The sequence below is a fragment of the Pongo pygmaeus genome, chromosome 18, assembly GCF_028885625.2.
Source record: "Pongo pygmaeus isolate AG05252 chromosome 18, NHGRI_mPonPyg2-v2.0_pri, whole genome shotgun sequence".
In the NCBI taxonomy this organism is placed as follows: Eukaryota; Metazoa; Chordata; class Mammalia; order Primates; family Hominidae; genus Pongo; species Pongo pygmaeus.
This window is the reverse complement of record NC_072391.2, coordinates 2,582,707-2,598,233: the sequence shown is the minus strand read 5'-3', so window position 1 is coordinate 2,598,233 and position 15,527 is coordinate 2,582,707. Positions and strand designations below refer to the sequence as shown.

The window sequence follows — 15,527 nt, the reverse complement described above, 5'->3', positions numbered from 1 at the left end:
CCTGAATAGCTGGCATTACAGGTGCCCACCACCACGCCCAGCTAATTTTTGTATTTTTAGTAGAGACGGGGTTTCACCATGTTGCTCAGGCTGGTCTCAAACTCTTGACCTCGTGATCCACCCGCCTTGGTCTCCCAAAGTGCTGGGTTTACAGGCGTGAGCCACTGTGCCCAGCCATGTTTTATTATTTTATTATTATTTTTTTGAGACAGTCTTACCCCATCACCCAGGCTGGAGTGCAATGGTGCAATCTTGGCTCACTGCAACCTCCGCCTGCCGGATTTAAGCAATTCTCATGCTTCAGCCTTCAGTGTAGCTGGGACTACAAGCGCCCATCACCGCACCCAGCTAATTTTTGTATTTTTAGTAGAGACAGGGTTTTGCCATGTTGGCCGGGCTGGTCTCGAACTCCCGACCTCAAGTGATCAACCCGCCTTGGCCTCCCAAAGTGCTGGGAATACAGGTGTGACGCCACACCCGGCTGAGTTATACACTTTAAATGGGTGAACTGTGTGATGTGTGGATCATGTCTCAATAAGAAATATATGCACTCCCCCTGGAAGCAGCCCAAGCATAGCTGCGGCAACATGGCTGCCTGCCCCGGGTGGCTGTCGATCTGGATTTGTGGCAACTCAGGTGGACGAGGGTCACAGCAAATCCCTGTGAGAAAAATCCCCGCCTGAGATCATGAGGTCAGAAGATCGAGACCATCCTGGCCAACACAGCGAAACCCCGTCTCTACTAAAAATACAAAAATTAGATGGGCGTGGTAGCGCGTGCCTGTAATCCTAGCTACTCGGGAGGCTGAGGCAGGAGAATCGCTTGAACCAGGGAGTTGGTGGTGGCAGTGAGCCGAGATTGCACCACTGCACTCCAGCCTGGTGACAGAGCGAGACTCCGTCTCAAGAAAAAAAGCAAAAACAAAAAACAAAAAACAACAACAAAAAAGAAAAATCCCCGCCTGAGCTGTCGTTCCTTGGTTTGTTCTGAGGGCGGCTGGTACCTGGGACCATGAGCACACATGGACGGGGGCCAGCGTGCGGGGTGCAGGTTGGTGTGGGATCAGCCAGTGAGCGAAACGCTATAGGATAGAATTCAGATGGCTTTGACCAAAGGGAAGGAAGGCTGAGTGAAGTTTCCACAGGAAGGTGACTCTTGTCTGGGTCATGTGGGAATGGATCACAGCCCTATGGAGGCACCACGGGCCCATGTCAGTGGCGTGAGGGATGACTGAATGCACAGCCTGCTGGACGGTGTGTGGCTTGTGCGGCCTGATGCGTGAGGTCTCTCCCACCCTCAGTCACTCCCCAGGGGATGAGGCAATGTTATGGGAGACAGCAACAGGAAAATCGTTGCTGAATCAGGCCGTGAGACACAGACTGGCACATAGGGAGGCCAAGGCAGGAGAAGACTGAGCCATTCTCAGGGTGCAGAGATACCTTTCAAAGAGCTTCAGGTTTCCTGGAGACGGCCACAGCTCCTGGAAGCTGGCACATGCCCACACAGTGGCGTGGTTGTCCACCAGGTCCTTCAGCTGGGAGTGTACCTGCAGAACAACAGGGGCCGGGGCTGGGTGATGGAGGGACCACCCAAAAGCCCCACATCTGGAGGCTCTCGAGGACGAGAGGCAGATGTAGGGTCTCCTGTCTCCCTCCCCATCCCAAGTAGTTGAGGTCCCCAATCTCTGTGTGAAAGTAACTGTCGCTTTGAACAGATAAAAGAGCCCAGAAACGAGTTTCTCTGAGGTTCTAAAGCACGGCAGAGGACAATGATCTGGGAAGGAGGAAACAAACACCTAGGCTGAGAAAGAGGGTTCGACATACCTGCAAAAGCATCACACCCAAAGACAGGGGAAACACTCTAAATGGGGGCAGGCAGGACGGAAACGTGTTTTGTGCTTCCCCACTGGAGGCCTTGCTAGTGGGAGTGTGGAAACAGGTCACAGGGACTCAGGGCAAAGAACAACACCCATGATGGAAGTCTCAGGTAGAACCCGGAGCCTATGCGCTGGGCCAACGCAGGAGTGTCCAGGCCAGGACCTGGAGCACAGGTGAACACTTTAAGCACCAAAGTTTCCACTGCCATTGGAAATTCAGCACCCCTTGGGGTCCATAAACTGTGTCACACCTGCAATGGAGGTGGCTTTGGGAGTCAGAAAATGGGTTCTTGCTGGCATTTCCCCATGAATCCACTGTATACTCTAGGTTAAGTCACTCAAAGTAAGCCTATGGTTCCAATATCTAGAAAATAACTCCTAGAGTCCTTTTCAGTGTTAAATGTTACATGGGATTTGTCCTCAAGAACATATTCTTATTCTTTTAAACACTATCCTATTTTTTAAGGGATGCAAATTTCACTGCCATAAAAGGGTACTTTCAGCCAGGTGCAGTGGCTCATGCCTGTAATCCCAGCACTTTGGGAGGCCAAGGCGGGCGGATCACGAGGTCAGGAGATCGAGACCATCCTGGCTAACACAGTGAAACCCCAACTCTACTAACAATACAAAAAATTAGCCAGGCATGCTGGCGGGTGCCTGTAGTCACAGCTACTTGGAAGGCTGAGGCAGGAGAATGGCATGAACCTGGGAGGCGGAACTTGCAGTGAGCAGAGATTGCGCCACTGCACTCCAGCCTGGGCGGCAGAGCAAGACTCTGTCTCAAAAAAAAAAAGTTACTTTCTTTGTTGACACTGCAATGAACAGAGGCAACTTTAGCGTGCTAGGAGACAGCAATACGAATTTCTGTAATCAGAATGTCTTAAAGAAAGCATCTGGTAATGATATCATCCTTGTTTCCTTTTTGCCCTCCTTTTTTTTTTTTTTGAGACGGAGTCTCGCTCTGTCGCCCAGGCTGGAGTGCAGTGGTGTGATCTCGGCTCACTGCAACCTCCACCTCCCAGGTTCAAGCAATTTTCCTGCCTCAGCCTCCCTAGTAGCTGAGATTACAGGCGTGAGACACCACGCCCGGCTAATTTTTGTATTTTTAGTAGAGACAGGGGTTTTGCCAAGTTGGCCAGGCTGGTCTCGAACTCCTGACCTCAGGTGATCCACCCCCCTCGGCCTCCCAAAGTGCTAGGATTAAGGCGTGAGCCATCGTGCCTGGCCTCTGCCCCTGACCTCTTTTTTAGCCAAAGTTTTGTTCTGACAGTTAAGAACACAAGGCCTTGATGGTATAATCAACAATGCTAGGGCTCATAGTATTTTCATCCAGGGACTTACAGCTCGGACAGCCAGGATGTCCTCTACAGAAAGCCATTTCAGGATGTGAAAGAGTACATCTTCGGGGAGACTCAAGATGGTCAGGTTTCGGGGCCTCCTCCTTATTCTTCGCTTTGTAGGATAACAGAAACACTTGGCACACCTACAGTGGACCACTGAAGGAAAAAAAGACAGAAGCCTTGATAAGATGAAAAATTATTCTATATACACACCCTTGAAGGGAAAAAAAAAAGAATAAAAGTTACATCTGAAGATGATCTAATGGTTACTATTCCCTGTGCCACAAAAGATGGAACTATGCTTCTTGTCCCAAACAAAGATTATGTAAAGGAGTGGCATTGCACAAATTACAGAAGAGATCATTCATTTTCAAATATTCAACAAATATTTATGACAAATAGCGCATATCATGTAACTTGGCTATTGGGAAACTTTCTGATCCAGAGCCCACATGACAGGCAGGAAGGGGAAAAAGCTGCCGAGGCTGAGGACGGTTTTCCACTCTCAGGAAAACTCCTGGGGCCTTTGCTGGACAGCTTTGCTTTTTGCACACGTGACCAAGGTGCATAATGTTCAATAAAGATCTGTGGGCTTGAAGAGTCTTGTTTTTTTTGTTTGTTTGTTTTATTATACTTTTAAGTTTTAGGGTACATGTGCACAATGTGCAGGTTAGTTACATACGTATACATGTGCCATGCTGGTGTGCTGCACCCATTAACTCGTCATTTAGCATTAGGTATATCTCCTAATGCTATCCCTCCCCCAAGAAGTCTGGTTTTCAAGTCCAAATTAGAAGGGTCGGCCCTGGAGAGAAGCCACAGACTTGGAGGCCGGGGCAGTGTGCGTCCAAGTCTCAGCTCTGCAGAGTCTCAGCGTGCCCTCCACTGTAGAATGTGGAGTTGACAGCTACACAGTAAGGTTGTTGCTCAGGTCCCAACACAAACCTAGACCTCTAGGTTTGTGTACAGATGCAATCATTAAAGGTGAGACGGGCATTCCACCCACCAGTCAGGCAGCCCAGACATGCTTCTCAGATGTACTCTCTCCTCTTCCCACAGCCGGATTTTCCAACTCCTACTCCAGCAACCCCTTCCTCACCTCAGGTTCCTGCCTCCCCATCTACAAATCTACCTTTCTATCCATTCTTCCTTCCAGTCTTGAAAGGAAGCACCACTCCCCTCTGTGGGCCCAAATCCCTCCCCGCCTTGCTAGGACTTCTAGCGATTGCTCCTGGCTCCCCTCTCCTGACCCGGGTCTTCCTGTCGACAATTAAATCAGCTGCAAAAGCCAAACGTATTCCAGGGCGACGAATTCTCAAAGATTCTATAGACCTCTCCACAAAATATTCCTCATTCCCCGGCTCCAGGACAGATACTGTGGTAATAGCTGAAACCACAGCTCGTGTTTCCTGTGCCTCAACACGCGCGGGGCCGAACGCTGCTTTCCACAGAGCTAGGTCCACGGCCCCGCTGGACGGAGGCTCGGTCAGGGCTGGGCCAGGCTGTGGGATCGCTTCGCCCCCACGCGCTCCGCAGCCCTATCCCCGACCAGGAGGCGCTGGTGTTTGGCTCCCCGGGACCCGATCGCCGGATCGCCGCCCTGGGACCCGATCGCTGCCCCAGAAAAGGGCCAGAAAACGCCGATGCGGGGGAAGCCGCCGAGGGGCTCGGGCGCCCGCCGGGCATTTAAACCGCGCGCCCGGCCGCCGGGGCTCCCTGCGCGGGACGCGACATCCGCCCCGGGTTAAAGAGCTCGAGCCAGCCCTCTTCAGGCCGCCAGGGCCTCCCCTCCCGCGGGACCCGCCGTCCGCCCAGCAGGGCAGGCAGAAGGAGTGTGGGGCAGAAACCAGCGGACATCGCCCCGCACTCACCGCCGCCGCTCCCCATCGCCGCGCTCGCGTCGCTGCCGCCGGAGCCCGCCTGAGAGCGCGCCCGCGCCCCGGCTGGAGCGCGCGTAGCCCTTGCGCAGGCGCAGACCCCGCCTCACCGCCCACCCCAGTTTTCAAACGCGCCCGGCCCTCCCATTGGCCTACCCGGGGGGGCCGCCGCCGGCCCCGCCCACGTCCCACCCCGTGCTCGCCTTATTTACCGCCCTCCACGTCCACCCCGCCTGCTCCGGGCGCCCGCCATTGGCCGCGCCAGGACGCGAATTCGAACATTGGCCGCTGATTGGTGGAACCCGCGTGGCTGCCCCGCCTCCCCAACGGGGGCTGGGGTCCCGGAGGAGCGCTTCCTGGCCGGCGGGCAGGGGTTTCTAGGCGTCCCCTCCCGGCTGCTTGGGTGCGGGCTTTGCCGCTGACCCCGGCAACCGGAATCTGCGGTGCCAGATGGGCTGCGAAGGCGCACGCCTGCGGCCAGGGGAAAGAGGACTCCTTGGCGTCCCTCGCAGTCGTGGCCGTGATCCAGCCTGGGACAGCCCCGACGTGGCGCTTCTAGGACGAGGCCGTGCCCTGCCCGGGTCCCGGGGTCGCTCCTGGGCCCGCGACCCTCACCACCAGCCTGCACGGCCTTGCTTTCCGCCGCCTGCTTCAGGTGGAGACCCTTGGGTTTGTGGCTGAGCCGCTGCTGGGCGGGGATGCTGGCCCGGATGGTGGTAAGAGAAAGAGGAGATCTGAGCTGGCGCTGGAAGTCTCCCCCGCGGAACGCTGAGCCCTTCTTCCTGCGAAACGTGGCGCACCCTGGACACCTCAGTGCTCCAGCCCTGGGGCAAGCCCTCCCCATCACTTTGGCCAGATGCTGCCCCCTCTCTGGCCTCCTCGGCTGCTACCTGGGAGCTGCTCGCCGCGGGAAGTGTCCCATCTGCTCACTCTTGTCTTGGGCAGAGCCCATCTGAGCTGTCCTTCAGGAATCAGCCACACCGCACCCCTTTTACGGCACAGGCTGTCAAGGGGAAGACTCACAGCCTCCTGAGTGGTGGAGGACAGAGGGGCTTTTCCTGGGGAAGGCAGGGGCCTGGGCCAAGGCTGCCCACCTCTCCCTCACGCTTCCCTCAGTCTGCACCCTTCTATCCTTCCGGGTCCCCATAGAACCCCTTCAAGTACTGGGCCTGCCCTGGGCACACAGACAGGAGCCCTGGCGTGTAGGCTTCAGCCCGCCTGGGGCAAGAGACAGAGTAAACACGTGATCACAGCACAGGGTACAGAAGAGTCCGTGGCCCCAGAGAGGGCCTGAAGTTGGGACTATTCCCTGTCCCGAAATCAGGAAGCGGGTGAAGGAGGGTGAAGACAGGACAGGCTGAGCGAGTTTGGGGCCTGCTCCCCAGATGTTCCATGTTCTCAGCCCCCAGATTTCTTATCCCCTCATCTCACTTTTGTCCTCCTGGGTTACTGTTTCCTACTTTGTCACTGTTACCTGTCTCCCCCTAGGGCAGAGGTGCACTTTCAGGGTTAGCTTCCATAGCGTCTTGAAGAGATTAATCAACTAGAGCCAGCCATGAGCACATTAGCCACACCAGCTGCCTCTAGAATCTAGAACAGCATCCTTGTCGTTTAGCTCTATCCTGTGCTTTGTGTCCTGATCACTCTCCTTTCAATATGGAGAGGCAAATTTCTTTTTCAGGGAGCAGGAGTTGTCTTGACTGCAGCCGTGCCTGCTTTCGCCCCACACCCTGCGCTGGCAGTGGGAGCCTCCAGGGCTGCCCCGGGGTGATAAGTGGCTCCTCCAGGGTGTGGGCCCGTTTCCCACTGGGCTTCAGGAAGGTGAGACCTTGTTGGAAAAGTCTAAACTGTTAGGAGCTCAGGGAAATTCCTGGTGGAATGAGGTGTCGGTTGAAAACGTTATGGGTAGTGAGGGGCGGAGGAGAGAAGGGAAAGTGAAGTAGCTTGGGAGCCTGAGAAATCCCACATTCAGAGAAGAAGATGGGCCTTCAGTGGAGGCAGAGAGGAGCATGGGAGGAATGAGAGCTGGATGTGGGAGCCCAGGGAGTGGCTTTCATCACAGGGAGCAGTCACCTGAAACGAGGACTGAGGAGGGTGGGTTGGTGACCATGGGTGTGCGACGCTGTTGTTCTGGGCAAGGGGTGCAGGAAGCATAGGCAAGGCCTGTGCATGACACTTTCCTGAGTCCTGGCTGAGAAGGGGCAGAGACCAGCATCTGCACTTCCCAGAGGGGAGCTGAGGGGCCTGTGGCAAGGGGCAGAGTGAGCTCCACAGAGAGAGAAAGGCCGCTGGATGGAGCCTGTCTCAGAAGAGAGATGAGTGTACATGACAAAGGCATGCGGCCACATCCATCTGCATCTGGACAGTGCGATGGTCTGGCGCCCATGGGGCCTCTGCTCAGTGGTTCTCATGCTGGAGCTGCGCCAGAGCACCTGCTATAGGGCTTCTTGCAACTCGGATTGCTGGCCCTGCCCCAGGCATTTCTGATTCAGTAAGTTTTGGGTGGGGCCCAAGAACCTACATTTCTAACAAGTTTCCTGATGGTGCTGCTGCTGCTGGGAACCCCACTGCGAGAACCTCTGCCCCAGTGCAACCCTGGCTCCCCTGCCTGTTGACGTGGGAAGTTACTGGCTGCCTCTAAGCCAGTCTACCCATGTGGGAGGTGGGGCGCTGTCCACTTCATGGGTGGATATAGGATCACATGCAGCCCTAAATTTGCAGGAGCCAGGGAAGAAGATGAAAGCGCACATCCAAATATTTAAATATTGTAACATCCTGACTTAGGCTAGCAAACTTGTCAATATTTCCTCCTTCCTTCAGAAGAACAGTGACATTACCACCTGTGAGGCCAGGTGTGAGTTTAGAATCATGGTCTCCATGAAGCTTCACTCTTGCATGTGATCATGGAAGCCAGCCCCACCCTGGCCTACGGGCACCCTCCTCTCTGTTTCTGGCTCTATCCTGCTTTCCAAAGGATCTGCACACGTGTGGAAACCTCCACGCACCCATCCAAACTCCCCCTGCAGTTCTGCAGAGCCGCTGCTTTGCTGCATCTCGCGTCTCAGGGTGTGTTGGGCGGCATGGCCTGCCCTGGGAGGGAGTGCACTGGATGGACAAACCATCTGGGCAGGGGATTCTAGAGAAGGAAGAGCGCAAGCTTTAGGTGAGCATTTCCCTCTGCCCTGCAGACTTCTTGCCCATGAGCAAGGGGATGACCAGGACAGACCCCTTGAGGCCGGGCCTGAGGGTGGTGTGATCAAATGACACAATGCCTACAGGGGACCAACCACAGAGCTGGCACCTGGTCGGGTCATGGTTAGTACTGTGGTCACCCCCTGGCCACCGCCCTTGGAAAGGACATGCAAGATGTTCTGAGGCTGCTTCCACAGCCAGGTCTCAATAAGACCACAGGCTACTCAGGTGGTATTCGGGCATCCCTTTCTAAGGAAACGCACCTGGGTTCTCCAGCAGGCCTCTTAAGTTCTCCAGTGGGCCCCACTCTGCTCCGTGCACTGCAGTTAGGGGGACAGCCCTGTGCTGAGCTAGCTGGGCCGAGAGCTGTCTCTGTAAGCCCTGGAAACCCAGGGCAGGCCATGCGCACCTGGGCCAACCTGGCACTGGTCTGTCCTTATTACAGCAGGACAGGCTCTGAGGGAGGCAGGGAGGGAGGCGGAGAGAAAAGCTGAGAGGGAGGCAGGGAAGGAGGCAGCGAGCACGATGAGGAGCCCACCTGCTCTGCTTGCTCTCGTTGGTCTTCACTTTGGACCAGGGGCACAGGGCAGGCGAAGCTCAGGAAGACGTCCTCCATGGTGACCTGACTGACTGAGTAATCGTCCAGCATGTACTTCTTCTTGACTTGCTCCAGAGTGCCAAACACCTGAGGGGAGGGAGGAGGCTGCTGTGGCCAGGCTGTCCCACAGACGCACACAGGGGAAGAGAGAGGGTGGGAAGGGCTGGCCTCTGGGACTGTGACAAGGCCCCAAAGAGGCCCATCCCTCTCTCAGCTGCTCCAGAACACCTCCCAAGAAGTCAGTGCTACGGATCTCAGCTGTCTGTGCTCTTGGGTGGGAATGGTATCAGAAGGCCAGAGGCCTGGTGGGGTCCCTGGCTTGCTGTGTGTCCCCAGGCATCTGGTGTTCCCTCTCTGGGCCTGCTCTCCTCTCCATGAAATAAGTGGGCAGGAGGAGCCAATCTTCAAAGTCCCTTCCAGCAGAAACAGAAGAGTCCGTGGCCCCAGAGAGGGCCTGAAGTTGGGACTATTCCCTGTCCCGAAATCAGGAAGCGGGTGAAGGAGGGTGAAGACAGGACAGGCTGAGCGAGTTTGGGGCCTGCTCCCCAGATGTTCCATGTTCTCAGCCCCCAGATTTCTTATCCCCTCATCTCACTTTTGTCCTCCTGGGTTACTGTTTCCTACTTTGTCACTGTTACCTGTCTCCCCCTAGGGCAGAGGTGCACTTTCAGGGTTAGCTTCCATAGCGTCTTGAAGAGATTAATCAACTAGAGCCAGCCATGAGCACATTAGCCACACCAGCTGCCTCTAGAATCTAGAACAGCATCCTTGTCGTTTAGCTCTATCCTGTGCTTTGTGTCCTGATCACTCTCCTTTCAATATGGAGAGGCAAATTTCTTTTTCAGGGAGCAGGAGTTGTCTTGACTGCAGCCGTGCCTGCTTTCGCCCCACACCCTGCGCTGGCAGTGGGAGCCTCCAGGGCTGCCCCGGGGTGATAAGTGGCTCCTCCAGGGTGTGGGCCCGTTTCCCACTGGGCTTCAGGAAGGTGAGACCTTGTTGGAAAAGTCTAAACTGTTAGGAGCTCAGGGAAATTCCTGGTGGAATGAGGTGTCGGTTGAAAACGTTATGGGTAGTGAGGGGCGGAGGAGAGAAGGGAAAGTGAAGTAGCTTGGGAGCCTGAGAAATCCCACATTCAGAGAAGAAGATGGGCCTTCAGTGGAGGCAGAGAGGAGCATGGGAGGAATGAGAGCTGGATGTGGGAGCCCAGGGAGTGGCTTTCATCACAGGGAGCAGTCACCTGAAACGAGGACTGAGGAGGGTGGGTTGGTGACCATGGGTGTGCGACGCTGTTGTTCTGGGCAAGGGGTGCAGGAAGCATAGGCAAGGCCTGTGCATGACACTTTCCTGAGTCCTGGCTGAGAAGGGGCAGAGACCAGCATCTGCACTTCCCAGAGGGGAGCTGAGGGGCCTGTGGCAAGGGGCAGAGTGAGCTCCACAGAGAGAGAAAGGCCGCTGGATGGAGCCTGTCTCAGAAGAGAGATGAGTGTACATGACAAAGGCATGCGGCCACATCCATCTGCATCTGGACAGTGCGATGGTCTGGCGCCCATGGGGCCTCTGCTCAGTGGTTCTCATGCTGGAGCTGCGCCAGAGCACCTGCTATAGGGCTTCTTGCAACTCGGATTGCTGGCCCTGCCCCAGGCATTTCTGATTCAGTAAGTTTTGGGTGGGGCCCAAGAACCTACATTTCTAACAAGTTTCCTGATGGTGCTGCTGCTGCTGGGAACCCCACTGCGAGAACCTCTGCCCCAGTGCAACCCTGGCTCCCCTGCCTGTTGACGTGGGAAGTTACTGGCTGCCTCTAAGCCAGTCTACCCATGTGGGAGGTGGGGCGCTGTCCACTTCATGGGTGGATATAGGATCACATGCAGCCCTAAATTTGCAGGAGCCAGGGAAGAAGATGAAAGCGCACATCCAAATATTTAAATATTGTAACATCCTGACTTAGGCTAGCAAACTTGTCAATATTTCCTCCTTCCTTCAGAAGAACAGTGACATTACCACCTGTGAGGCCAGGTGTGAGTTTAGAATCATGGTCTCCATGAAGCTTCACTCTTGCATGTGATCATGGAAGCCAGCCCCACCCTGGCCTACGGGCACCCTCCTCTCTGTTTCTGGCTCTATCCTGCTTTCCAAAGGATCTGCACACGTGTGGAAACCTCCACGCACCCATCCAAACTCCCCCTGCAGTTCTGCAGAGCCGCTGCTTTGCTGCATCTCGCGTCTCAGGGTGTGTTGGGCGGCATGGCCTGCCCTGGGAGGGAGTGCACTGGATGGACAAACCATCTGGGCAGGGGATTCTAGAGAAGGAAGAGCGCAAGCTTTAGGTGAGCATTTCCCTCTGCCCTGCAGACTTCTTGCCCATGAGCAAGGGGATGACCAGGACAGACCCCTTGAGGCCGGGCCTGAGGGTGGTGTGATCAAATGACACAATGCCTACAGGGGACCAACCACAGAGCTGGCACCTGGTCGGGTCATGGTTAGTACTGTGGTCACCCCCTGGCCACCGCCCTTGGAAAGGACATGCAAGATGTTCTGAGGCTGCTTCCACAGCCAGGTCTCAATAAGACCACAGGCTACTCAGGTGGTATTCGGGCATCCCTTTCTAAGGAAACGCACCTGGGTTCTCCAGCAGGCCTCTTAAGTTCTCCAGTGGGCCCCACTCTGCTCCGTGCACTGCAGTTAGGGGGACAGCCCTGTGCTGAGCTAGCTGGGCCGAGAGCTGTCTCTGTAAGCCCTGGAAACCCAGGGCAGGCCATGCGCACCTGGGCCAACCTGGCACTGGTCTGTCCTTATTACAGCAGGACAGGCTCTGAGGGAGGCAGGGAGGGAGGCGGAGAGAAAAGCTGAGAGGGAGGCAGGGAAGGAGGCAGCGAGCACGATGAGGAGCCCACCTGCTCTGCTTGCTCTCGTTGGTCTTCACTTTGGACCAGGGGCACAGGGCAGGCGAAGCTCAGGAAGACGTCCTCCATGGTGACCTGACTGACTGAGTAATCGTCCAGCATGTACTTCTTCTTGACTTGCTCCAGAGTGCCAAACACCTGAGGGGAGGGAGGAGGCTGCTGTGGCCAGGCTGTCCCACAGACGCACACAGGGGAAGAGAGAGGGTGGGAAGGGCTGGCCTCTGGGACTGTGACAAGGCCCCAAAGAGGCCCATCCCTCTCTCAGCTGCTCCAGAACACCTCCCAAGAAGTCAGTGCTACGGATCTCAGCTGTCTGTGCTCTTGGGTGGGAATGGTATCAGAAGGCCAGAGGCCTGGTGGGGTCCCTGGCTTGCTGTGTGTCCCCAGGCATCTGGTGTTCCCTCTCTGGGCCTGCTCTCCTCTCCATGAAATAAGTGGGCAGGAGGAGCCAATCTTCAAAGTCCCTTCCAGCAGAAACACCTTCTGTTCTATGAAATCCACGTGAACGTTGCCATGGAGATGGCAGAGGACAGGGGCAGCACTGAACATGACTTCAGGGGGATGGGGAGGAGAGAAAGAGAGGGAGAAAGAGAGACAGAGTTACCCCAGAAAGTGGGTCACCTCAAAAATGTGTGCTCACCTTCACCCAGCTGAGGTCTTGGCCCAGCAGATGGTAATGGACCATGCCTTGGTGCTTGTCTTCAAGGATGCTACCTGCACGAAGGAGAGATGATGTTGCTGTGACGGCTGGACCGGAGGATCGGGGAGGGTGCCTGGGTGCTCGGCATTGGGGTCCTCATCCCAGGGATCAGGGAGATAGGACATGGGAGGGGTGAGGCACCGACTCTCCTCACGGCAGATGGGAGATGCCTAGGCAGGGGCCCAGGGCCCACCCAGTGGGGGCTGCCAGGGCTGAAACACACCTGGAAAGGTCAGGTCCATGAAGGCCTTGAACTCCTCCAGCACCTCCTGCTGCCCTTCGCTCTGCACCTTAGCCCGCAGGGAGTAGCCACTGCCGAACTTGCTCTTGAGGTGCTGGGGGCTGCCCAGACACTTGAACTGCGCCCGCACCATGATGGCCAGCCAGGTGCACAGGGCCTCACACTCCTCCATGCTGGGGAGAGGGCAGGGGCCTGAGACAGGGCTGGGGGTGTCAAAGGCTCATGCAGACAGGAAGGCGTTGGTGGCCTGATCAGGCCATTCCTGATACCCATGCTCAGAGTGTGGCTCAGGTGCAGAGCCTAGGGAATCTCCTCAAAGACTCTCCACCAGCTGCTGATGGGTCTTCTGACCACCTGGCTCCTTCCCAGCCTACCTGGTTTTGAAACTTCCTGTGACCCACAGACCCAGGCTCTACCTATGGGAGGTGATGACGATGGCCTTGCCGGACTCGTGGGCTTGTGCCACAGCATTCCAGAGCAGGCGCCAGGCCACGGAGTCCATGCCAGTGGATGGCTTCATCCTGATCGGATGAAGGCAAGCTCTCCGATCAGGGCGATCGATGCCAGTGCTCAACTTCCGCTGGTTACCACCACTGGGAGTGGAAGGGAGAAGGTTGGGTGATGGCAATGGTCAGTCTCCAGCAGTGAGCAGTGCCGGTTCAACACTCACCCCCTTTCCTTCTCTATTCAGGAAGTGTTCCCACACCCCTCATGGGGCTTTCAGCAATGCAGCCCACCACTTTCACCCACCACTTTCACCCAGAGCTGAATTGTGGCTTGGGCTATCCACTCAGGGAATAACCCGTTCCCCTGGACACAGGGATGAGTCCAGGGTGAGCACATGGCTGACGAGTCTTCTTTGAGGGTTTGAAGTGTTGAGGGCAAGCACTTCTCCATCTGAGAGGAAGGACATTGGCCCATCTTAGCTAACTTAAAAAAAAAAACAAAAAAACTGGATGGACATGGTGGCTCACACCTGTAATCCCAGCACTTTGGGAGGCTGAGGCAGGTGGATCACCTGAAGTCAGGAGTTTGAGACCAGCCTGGCCAACATGGTGAAACCCTCTCTCTACTAAAAATACAAAAATTAGCTGGCTGTGGTGGTGTGCACCTGTAATCCCAGCTACTCGGGAGGCTGAGGCAGGAGAATTACTTGAACCCATGAGGCAGAGGTTGCAGTGAGCTGAGATCATGCCATTGCATTCAGCCAGGGCAACAAGAGTGAAAACTCTGTCTAAAAGAAAAACAAAACAAAAAAACAAACCATATAGCATTTACTATGTGCAACACACTGTTCTAAACTTTGCAAATGTGAACTCATTTGATCTTCAGAAGATGCAGAGAAACATAAAAACCTGCTTGAAACAGGAGCCAACAAAGAGAGAAGACCCAAGGGACATCATCATCTGACCCGGGGCTCACTTTGCCAGAGGTGTGGGCACCTCTGCATCCCAATCCTGGGTGTGCAGTACCGCTGCGTGCCTCCGGGGGCGCTGCACACAACACGAAGGGAGTCCTTGGACCTGCGGGGCCTGTGGCCTTGCTTTAATTGGAGTCGGGCTTCTATCACTGACAACAGAAGCCTCAGAAATACCCCATGCGCCTTAGCAGAGCATCAGCAGTTCAAGTACCCCAGACCCAGTGGTATGAGGTAACTCTGGGCTTAAAATGCAAACTTACTGAAAATAGAAAGCCCTTCATAAAGTGGCAGGGAGAAAGGTCCGTCCTCACCTTATCAGGACAGTAACACCTGTGATGCCATCTGCCTGACCTCAGCCACGTAAGCTGCCTTTGGCCTGGGTCAGCTTCATAACCCAGTCAAGCCCAGGACCAAGAGGAAGGGGTACCTTGAGGCAGCCCAGGCCACTTACCTCTTCCTGCAGGGATGGAGGCCGCCCCCAACCACCTGTGCAGTGACCTCATGCCCAGAGCTGGGGGCTTTGCCCTGCTCTCCAGGTCTGGGAAGAACTGGAACTCATCTTGTAACTGGAGGTGGAGGGGCTGAAGGAAGCCCCAGATCTCATCTGTAGGTCTTGACCAGCTTGTCGGCGTACATGTACTTGACTAAATCCTCAAGAATCTGGTCCACACAAGCACTAATGGGGTGCTCTGGGATGCCCCCGATCTGGGCATACATGACCAGCATCTCATGGCCTGTCATGAAGTTCAGCAGAGCATGAAACTGAGGACAGTAACCAATCCACCACTGTACCTAGGTTAGAAAACAACCCAGAGAGGGAGGCACGTCAGAAGAAACCTCTTCCCACCAGGCTCACCAAGCCTCCAATGAAGCAAGGGCCTGGACACCTGCTGGTCTTGCTCTAGGCTGCTGCCTCTGCCACTACGCGCATCTGCCACGTGAATGCACAGGCACACTACTAAGGGGCTGTGAGTGGAAGTAGAGTAACGTAAGGGAGCCTGGGACAGCCCTTGCTGCTGGTGTCGTGGACAGGGTGGAGCGCTTGTTTGGCTCCTCCTCTGGCCCACCCAGTGTGAAACCTCAGCACACAGTGCCTCCCTAATTCCTGGTGCCTTTGAAGCATCCAGTCAATACAAGAGGCTTGCTTTGCTTTTTTCCCCTTTAGAAATATTTTCTATTAGGCATGTAATCTGCAAATAGATTTTCTTTGTAAAATATTCATGCAAAGACTCCTGCAGTCTGTTGGCTCAGCCCACTGTGGCCAGGCAGCTGTGCACCCTCTAGACTTCTGTGTTGGCAAAGGCACCTGCGTGGGCCTGTGCGCCTTGCTCAGGACTGGCTGGGTGCTGTTTTTGCCAAATGGTATCATCGCATATCTAC

At 55.4% G+C, this 15,527-nt stretch overlaps 2 protein-coding genes across 2 annotated transcripts in view; both read right to left on the bottom strand.

The window, feature by feature from the left end:
* The window catches only part of CCNF (cyclin F), a 31,562-nt gene extending 26,369 nt beyond the window's left edge, over positions 1–5,193 (bottom strand). Inside the window, exons 1-3 of the mRNA XM_054454827.2 lie at positions 5,088–5,193; positions 3,218–3,372; positions 1,440–1,546 (exon numbers count right to left, since the gene is read on the bottom strand). Coding sequence (XP_054310802.1) covers positions 1,440–1,546; positions 3,218–3,372; positions 5,088–5,103 — 278 coding nt within the window. The 5' untranslated portion in view covers positions 5,104–5,193. The remainder of the gene's footprint in view (positions 1–1,439; positions 1,547–3,217; positions 3,373–5,087) is intronic.
* A 2,488-nt stretch (positions 5,194–7,681) lies between these two features.
* Positions 7,682–12,946, bottom strand: LOC129015989 (phospholipid-transporting ATPase ABCA3-like). Its single transcript, XM_063654912.1, has 5 exons — positions 12,710–12,946; positions 12,427–12,500; positions 11,778–11,924; positions 8,549–8,970; positions 7,682–8,229 (listed from the first exon to the last, which is right to left on the bottom strand). Exons 1-4 carry the CDS (start codon positions 12,897–12,899, stop codon positions 8,725–8,727), a joined length of 657 nt encoding a protein of 218 aa, XP_063510982.1. The 5' UTR covers positions 12,900–12,946; the 3' UTR covers positions 7,682–8,229; positions 8,549–8,724.
* Between the last annotated feature and the right edge of the window lie 2,581 nt (positions 12,947–15,527).

Coding starts and splice junctions, on each gene's coding strand:
- LOC129015989 (XM_063654912.1), bottom strand. CDS start 12,899: ATGGAGGAGTGTGAGGCCCTGTGCACCTGGCTGGCCATCATGGTGCGG. Junction 12,501..12,709: donor CATGGACCTGACCTTTCCAG/GTGTGTTTCAGC, acceptor TCCTTCGTGCAG/GTAGCATCCTTGAAGACAAG. Junction 8,971..11,777: donor AACGAGAGCAAGCAGAGCAG/GTGGGCTCCTCA, acceptor CCCTCCCCTCAG/GTGTTTGGCACTCTGGAGCA.